At 40.7% G+C, this 8,419-nt stretch overlaps 1 protein-coding gene across 1 annotated transcript in view; it reads right to left on the reverse strand.

Annotated features, from left to right (window-relative positions):
- Window positions 1-2,397, reverse strand: part of LOC311133848 (growth/differentiation factor 11-like) — a gene marked incomplete at both ends in the record, with an annotated part of 49,497 nt that extends 47,100 nt beyond the window's left edge. Inside the window, one exon of the mRNA XM_084167449.1 lies at window positions 1,983-2,397. Coding sequence (XP_084023575.1) covers window positions 1,983-2,397 — 415 coding nt within the window. The remainder of the gene's footprint in view (window positions 1-1,982) is intronic.
- Window positions 2,398-8,419: the final 6,022 nt, after the last annotated feature.

Genomic DNA, 8,419 nt, shown 5'->3' on the forward strand with positions numbered 1-8,419 from the left:
CAGATATTCAAGAATAGGTCATTAGTCACAAAGTAGGCATATGTGCATAACGAGGATCATTCATGAACGATCAGCTACCATCACAAGGAGTTCTGATGAGTAAAATGGGCGATTAATTGGTGGAGGGGCCAGTCTATTAACCCTAATGGATAAGGGCGATTAAAAGTAATTTGTTGACGTTTTAACCACTGTTTATTTGAAGAACGAACAAATATACATCATATAAATGTCTCAGGCACTTATCTCTGACAATGATAGCCAACTGTAAAAATCATCTCACATGCGTTTGGCGCTCACCAAGCGGCAGTTAAACTGGTGAAGTTCATTATGCTGCGAAGAGAGAGGGCACGACGTGGGCTGTATGACAATTGACGGAGAGGTTAGCTAAGGCAACACAAACACAGGCAGCCGAATTCTGATATTTTTTCCACTAATTGGTATTTTGACCAATCACATCAGATCTTTTTCCGAGCTGATCTGATTGGTAACAAGGCCAATTAGTAAAATACATATCAGAATTGGGATGCCTGTGTAAACGCATCCTTTGTTCCCTCTTGGGGAAAAAAACGGATTATTTTCACGGCTTTTCGTCCGCCTTGTGCGGAATACATTACGTGTGTAAATGTTGTTGAACCCCAGCAATTCGCAGCGAAAAGGTCACACACTCCCCTCGACCCCAACTGTTTCTCTGGCTTTGTGTTCTCACAGGGAAAAAACGAGCTGTGCCTATAAACCTCTTATTTAAAAGGCAAGTGCGGTCTAGGGGGATTGCTGCATGTGGGAAACAATGGCAGCTTTTTTGGACACACTTTTTCTCACTGCGATGAACAGCAGGGAATCCGATAGAGCCCTCATATAAAGGACCGATAGAGAACAGCTGCTGTGGCTCTATAATTTTAGGGAATGTTGTTAGGGTTTGTTCAGTAGGCTATAGGCCTACCTTCCTGTCCACATTGAACGTGATATTTTATACTTATTTGATAGGGCATATTATGCCTTCACTGTCCCTCTGCTATGTAAACCATATAGGCCTTTTAGGATAGCCTATATTTTGGCCATACAAATGCAGGATATGTAAAATAAGGGATGTGCACAGGCTAGGCGCAATGCATCTGCCTACCAAATGTTACATTATCATTATAGATTTATGCACTCCAAACGGACATTGGCATAGCATTCAAAAGACTGTCATGCGGTCAATGAAAGTCAAATCACAAAACATCACTGAAATGTCAAATTAGCAGTGACCGAATTGTCAAAAAACCTAAACGACGATTTTAAAACTGTTATTTATACGAACATGATACAGAGTTACTTAAAAGTATGCCACAAGAAGTCTGGCCCTGAAATAATACGAAAAGTAAGAAAATATGCTATAATATGGGGTAGGCTATACTTCTGCGGACCATGTTCATACGCACAACGTAGGCTAAAGCCGCGCACGAGCTGTCAGTGTTGGCTGGCACTGTAGCCTATAGCACAGCTGTAGCCTAGAAGTCCATCCTCCAAAAAAAAAAACTCTTCATGCACATAGGCCTAGATAGAATGAGCAAGAGAGTTGCATTCATGCATCATATGAATAATAATGGCTTGACTTACTCAAAGTGAATTACTCTGGTTATCTGTCATATAGTGACGAGGCCCTTTACTGACTTGAGTGATTTATTAAGTTCACACTTCATTCATTCGGATATTTTGACAGCCGTAACAAACAGCTGACACTGCATCATTTGTTCTATTTAAACTGTTCTGTGGGTGGACTGTCATATTTTACTTGAGTAAAAAGATGGTCATAAAATCATCAGCAGTATGTTCAGAAGTCCAAAGTGCCGATGTTGTTACCAGGATATCCTCTGTCCAAGCATGTCAATAATAATAACAATCACCACACATTTGACAGCGACTTGCTGCTCACTCCCAGTATTGGTTTACAAACTAATTAATATTTTTCAGCAGCTATGGGGCAAAGTTACATTACTCACGCTCCGAGGCCATAGTGATGACGGACTCCGTAGTGGCGTGATATTCGTCCTCCTCCATAAACTCATCCTGGGAGGACGCGTCTCCCTGGAAGTCGTGATGGTCCAGAAGCTGCTGGAGCGGGGGCGCCTTTGGGAGCAGCTGGTTTACCACCTCCCGACTAATGTTAGGAGCCTGCTTGAGCCGCAGCTTGCTCAGGATTTGAGATTTGATTGTCTCCAGCCTCATGACTTTACTTTGCTCTCTCCAAACGCATGCTGAACATTCGTGAGCGCCTGCTTCCTCATCAAGGAGCGACAGCCCGGCGTCCGTGGGCATCTCGCTCGTTGGTGGCAGAAAAAGGTTAGGTTCGTCACTCCAAGACAGTCCCAGACAAACATAAACCATCAAACACAGAAAAAAGTTATACCTCGGCATGATGATGACTGGTGAGGCTATAGAACTTTCTGCTCGCGTTATCCCTTCCTCTGAAATGTTGCTTGTCTTAACCTGTGTTTCCTTACCTTGCAAAGGTACCAATGATATGCAATTACTCAAATAGTCCCTTCTTAAAACGGTTTTATTGTAGGACAGCAGTAAATGTAGGAAGGTGCGTCCGTCCTAGTGGGTTTTCTCTGTATTTAACTTTAGCCTATCTATCGATTTTAAGCATAAGCCGTTTTCATGCTATTGTTGTTTTGGTTGCCTTATCTGATAACAATTAAGTCCATAGGTGCGAATGTTAAGATGTGTCATTGAAAAGTGTGCAAGTACGTCCTAAAAGGGCTCTTTATATATCTCTGCTCCTCCGTGTCGTAATCCATCTCCATTGGCTAAGATTGCAACAAAAGGCTTTTAGGTCTGTCACCAAGTCAAGAGAGAGGGAGCAGGAGGGAGGGAGCAAGGGAGAATGAAGAATGGACTGGAGGGTAGTTTGTCCAGTTTGCATTTTATTACTGTATTCAGACAAGGTTTCGAACCTGGAAGAGGCCATTTTAAGTCATTACATGTCATTAGTGATATGGACCTTACATTTATTTTTATGGTGTTGTTGGTAAGCAGTGAATGGACATTTCAACAACGAATTATCCTCCTTCTCTTCTCTCACTTCTAATAAGCCCCTATCTTATATTATGTGTAAAATGAGTCAAATGTATGCATAAAATTATCAATTGAACCTGGCATGCCCCCATAGAATTGTGAAACTTTCAAACTTGACTGATGAGTGACAGGTTGTCCTAAATGACATTAGCAGGGGCGGACTGGCCATCTGGCATTTCGGGCAATTGCCAGATGGGTCGGTCCATTTTTAACCCAGTGGGCCTGTCTAACTAGGGTATTTTGCACAAAATTATCATTATCTGGCAAAAAAAAATGGGATCCTCAAGAAAAAAAATGGGCCGGTGTATGGGCCTCGAGGGGGAAAAAAATGGGACAGTGTGGGGGCCTCTTGGGAATAAATGTGCTGGTGTGTTAGAAATGCCAGGGCTATTTCTGGTCCCAGTCCGCCCCTGGGCATTGGGGTAGCATTTTTGGAATTAAGAAGTATTCATTTGACAATAGTGACACTCATTTTGTGTTAGAATCCCTCAATACTTTTAACGCAATGATTTTCACATCCAGATGTACAAATGCAGCGCAACAACAAAAACATGCAAGGTAATGCATAACTTCTAATCTAGACTGTCAAACATGTAGGCCCTGATGATAAAACAGTGAGATATTCCAACAAAAGAAAACAATGGAGCAAATACATTCCATTACATTTTCTATTGCACCTAAAAAAAACTTGATTTAAATGTATCTATATATCTGTAGTGCTCACAGAATTACATAACATGAGGGCAGCATAACTTTTTCTAAACATTTTGAAGCTTTAAATAATCTGTTAACAAAGTATTCTATGACATTAAGGGAGTAATATGCCCGTAGTTCTTTTTTTATTGAGATAACTGGAAATATCTGTGGTTTTAACAAAATCAGCAAGTAATGCTAGATCACTAATTGCCTGACCATCACTGACTTTTGATGTAGCCTAAAAATAATGATTTGCTGTCAACCCTTACCATCTTTGTCCAATAAGACAATCTATGATTATTTCAACCATTATGTGCATGGTCAGTGCATTAGGAACAACTGTTAGATTTCAATACAGTAGCTCAATTTGAGTGACAAATGCCTGTTGTTAATGTTTTGTCTTTCTAAACAATATTCCAAAACTAGCAATGATGCAATCAACCAATACATGAACTACATCAATCAATAAGTCAACCAACCAATCAATCTATATACTTTATGCATCATTCTTTTTAAATGAATCACTTTTATTATTTCTAAAGTCCTCATTTTCTCAATAAACATTAAAGTTATATTGTTACTCATCCTGGAATACACAATTGATTATTATCACCTTAGTGAGGCCTCTACGTGAAGCCACACAATTGAACATTTACAGTAGGCTAACTACAATTCACTTGTAAATTAAGTTCATTACCTCTGCCTGCCATAAAGAACTCACAGCTATTACATGCTAAATATTCTGAATCAATGTAATGACTCTTAATTAAGTTTGTGATTATCTCTGGCTAATTCTTAATGGTAAGGATTGCACCACTTATGGTAATGCCTTGTTCATCAGTTGAGTAGTCTACCATGTAGTGTAGTGCAGAACTAGCTTACTACTGTCACCTACTGGTTGAATATACAGTTGCAGTTGAAGGTTCAATTGAACAAGGTAGATTCAGAAGTTAGTAAGATTCCATATGCAAACTTATCCTTGGTAGAGCATATTCACCATAAGTCTTCTGTAGAATTTTGGATTTCTGACACTTTAAAGAATTCTACACAAGAGGTAACTACTTGGTATGTAATGGTGCCTAGTGACGCTTGTTTTAATTAATCCTAAATTAACCAACAAGTAATTGATAGGTTAATACTGTCATTTTACCATGTACATTCTTATTAAATACATGGCCATTTCTATATCATGACAAAGTGCTATCCAATTATTTTCCTCAAAACGGTCTCTGGTAATGTCCAAATGTATTTATTGGTTTGCATGTGAAAGTAGTAAAGGAGTCTGTGAGCCACTGTATGTCAGACTTCCACAAAAATTGGCACAGGTGAACTACACTGAGTGTACAAAAGATAAAGAACACCTGCTCTTTCCATGACATAGACTGACCAGGTGAATCCAGGTGAAAGCTATGATCCCTTATTGACACAAACCAGTGCGCCTGGCACCTACTACCATACCCCATTCAAAGGCACTTAAGTATTTTGCCTTGCCCATTCACACTCTGAATGGCACACATTCTCAATCCAAGTCTCAACTGTCTCGAGGCTTGAATCCACTTCAATCAGTGTAGATGAAAGGGAGGAGACAGGTTAAATAAGTATTTTTAAGTCTCGAGACAATTGAGACATGGATTGTGTATGTGCGCCATTGTGAGGGTGAATGGACAAGACAAAATATTTAAGTGCCTTTGAATGGGGTATGATAGTAGGTGCCAGGCGCACTGGTTTGTGTCAACTGCAATGCTGCTGGGTTTTTCACACTCAACAGTTTCCCGTGTGGGAAAAAGTAGTGCACTACATAGGGAATAGGGTGCCCTTTGGGACGCAGACCAGCTGTTTCCCCTTGATTGCTGCATTGGTGGCAACGATGGGATAATAACTGTGGTCTCTCTAGCCTGTGTTGGAAGTGTGCCCATATTCTAATTGGGTTTGCTGCTTCTTGAGAGAGGGCATTAGTGCAACCTCCTTGAATGTGAGCATATGAGCTCATAGTACCTGTACTGACCTTAAGAGGTATGGACACTGGAACCACAGTGTCGATAAGCTCTGCTTTGGCTGTTCCAAGGGGAAATAGTGCAACCTCATTAGTACTATGTACTCATAGTGTTATGATACTATGACCTCAAGAGGTATGGACCTTAACAGCTTTACAGGTCCGCTCTCCGTGGAACCACAGTTGGCCTAAGCCTAGCCCTTGATCATGACTCTCAGTTCCATTACATTACACATAAGAGTCATTGCATGAAGGTGTCTTCTGTAGGGGGTAGTTTTGTTAAGAAATGCAAAGCTCGGTCTGAACATTAACGCACATCGCTTGCGGTACGGTTTTGGAAGCGTAAGGTCCTTATCTGTCATATCGGCAATAAATATTTGTTTTACAACAAAAGGTTAATTTGATACACACCTTTATAGGGTTAGGGTTCCCACACTGCCATATTTCCATGTTACAGCGCTTGTTTACAGAAAATAGACAGAAGACGGAGTGGACTACCTGGGCTAATAGCTATCTGCGTCTCCGAACACCTGTGTGTAAATGGAAGACAGATGCCACAAACTGAAAAATACTGTCAGCTGCAACTGTGTTAAAACCAGTTAAAACAGTGTACAGTAAGTGTGACTGCTATGGAGAATCGATTCCAGTGGTGACCCGTCATTCAGGGCAGGTGGGGCCCCATTCAGGGCAGGTGGAGCCCCCACCCTTCTAGCAAAAATAATAACAATAATTAAAAAATATTATAATTTTTTTTGGGGGGGGATGCCTGTTTTGCATATCAGTTTGCAAACAATGTAAAAAAAATAATTGAGTGAATAAGCTGCATACAAACTTGGTCTCTTTTTTGCTTTCTTGAATAAGGCAGCTCCAAAATGCAGGTTTTCAGCCTAGCTCAATGCTTTCTGTGGTGGTGGGGCAGCCAGCGGAAGATACGGAGCGTAGGGGTTGGTAATGTTCACTAGTTGCGCTGTGATTGGCTGTGTTCTGTCACTCATGGGGACACTACGTCACCGCCAAATCTAAGGGTAATTCAAGCGCCTTGGGTGCTGCCATAGAGTTATGTTAGAAGTGCCCATCCAAGAAGGCTCAAGGTCATTGGCCACAAATAAAATTACATCAAATCAAGTTATATCTACAACATCATACTTTCAAAATCTTAGCTAGCAAGCTAGCAGTCATCATCATGAATCAAGTCGACAATCTACTGGCAAATCCTTTTTAATCCTTGTCATATGAAGAGAAATTATTAAGAGAAATTATAGATAAAACGTATCGGTGCACGTTGGCCATTGGACATAAACATTACACAACAAGTTGGAAATCGCAAATTCAACAATGAGTGGTTTGGAAGGAATCAGTGGCTAACTGCAAGCATTGCAAAGCAATCACTAGCCTGCTATTCAGTGGAGTGGGTGTGTGATCCCAAGTCTGGGTTTAAGGGTCTCTTTTCCAAGCTTAAAAGGATAAACATTCAACATTGGCCATGGTGTCAATCCAGCATGACTTCTGCCGCGCTCAAAACAACTGGAAACTCAGAACTGGGAAATCTGATTTCAGTGGGTTCTAGACAACTACGAACTCCAACTGAGAAAATACGTTTTGAACGGTCATCCAACTCGGAATTGCAAGTTGGGAACTTGGGCCTCTTTCTAGATCTCCGACCTGAAGATCACTGACGTCATCATAATTCAACCTTGTTTTTTTCAGAGTTCCCAGTTGTCTTGAAAGCACCATAAATCCAGAGAATGCCACACTTTGATGACAAAGTTTGATGACAAAATTTGCCCACGAAGGACCGCAACACCGCCTTCCTGTTCAAGTGAGCACAGCACAACAAGGTGTGTCCAAAAATTTATTGTATGCTGTTGCATAAATTATGTAATATGCCAGGGAGATATGTATACTGTAGCTAAGAAAGTAATACTAAGTGTATGTTGTGTAGTAAGATGTTAGTAGCCCATGTGCCTCACCCTAATAATTTGGTCCCGTTTCCCCTCATAATTTTGCCTACTGTTCTGACTTGGTGGTGCACATGTAGCCTATAGCCTGTTTTAGAGAAATGTAATCATTGAATTTTGTAGGAGCTTTCATTGTCTGCTTATATGCCCCCTTTATTTATCCTACGTTTCTGACTTGGTGTACAGGGAGAATACTGTAAGAACGGCCCATTTTCTGAATTCTGTCGCTGAACAAATAGTTATATTGACTACGTCTGTCCAAGCTCGCTCATTAATGTCTTAATCGAAATTACGGATTGCCTCTTATCCGCTTGTCGTCTCCTTATGCCATAGTTTGTACATCTCAATTGTCAGTAGAAACCACATTTGTTTAAGCAAGTCAGCCATATCAGCTATGTTTTTTTTAAAGGCAGTAAATTAGGCTGAATTAACTGTTTCGCTGCCAGACAAGGCTCCGCTGATAGCCAGGTGTAGCAGTGGTAAGGTGTTGGGACTGCTGTTGGGACTGCTGATGGGACAGCTTTATGTAGTCCCTTAAAGTGTGTGGACACCGTTTGTCACTGTTATAGTGCAATTAATGTATTGTTTAGTGTTGTGTAGTGGGTTTGCTGGCATGCATCAAAAAAAGTTTTTGTTTTGTTTGCCACACCAAGATTGACATGCTAAATTTGCCACTGATCTATTCACGTTTAGATGCTTCTTCTTCTTCTTC

Source organism: Coregonus lavaretus, assembly GCF_964263955.1.
Source record: "Coregonus lavaretus genome assembly, chromosome: 8".
NCBI classification, from domain to species: domain Eukaryota; kingdom Metazoa; phylum Chordata; class Actinopteri; order Salmoniformes; family Salmonidae; genus Coregonus; species Coregonus lavaretus.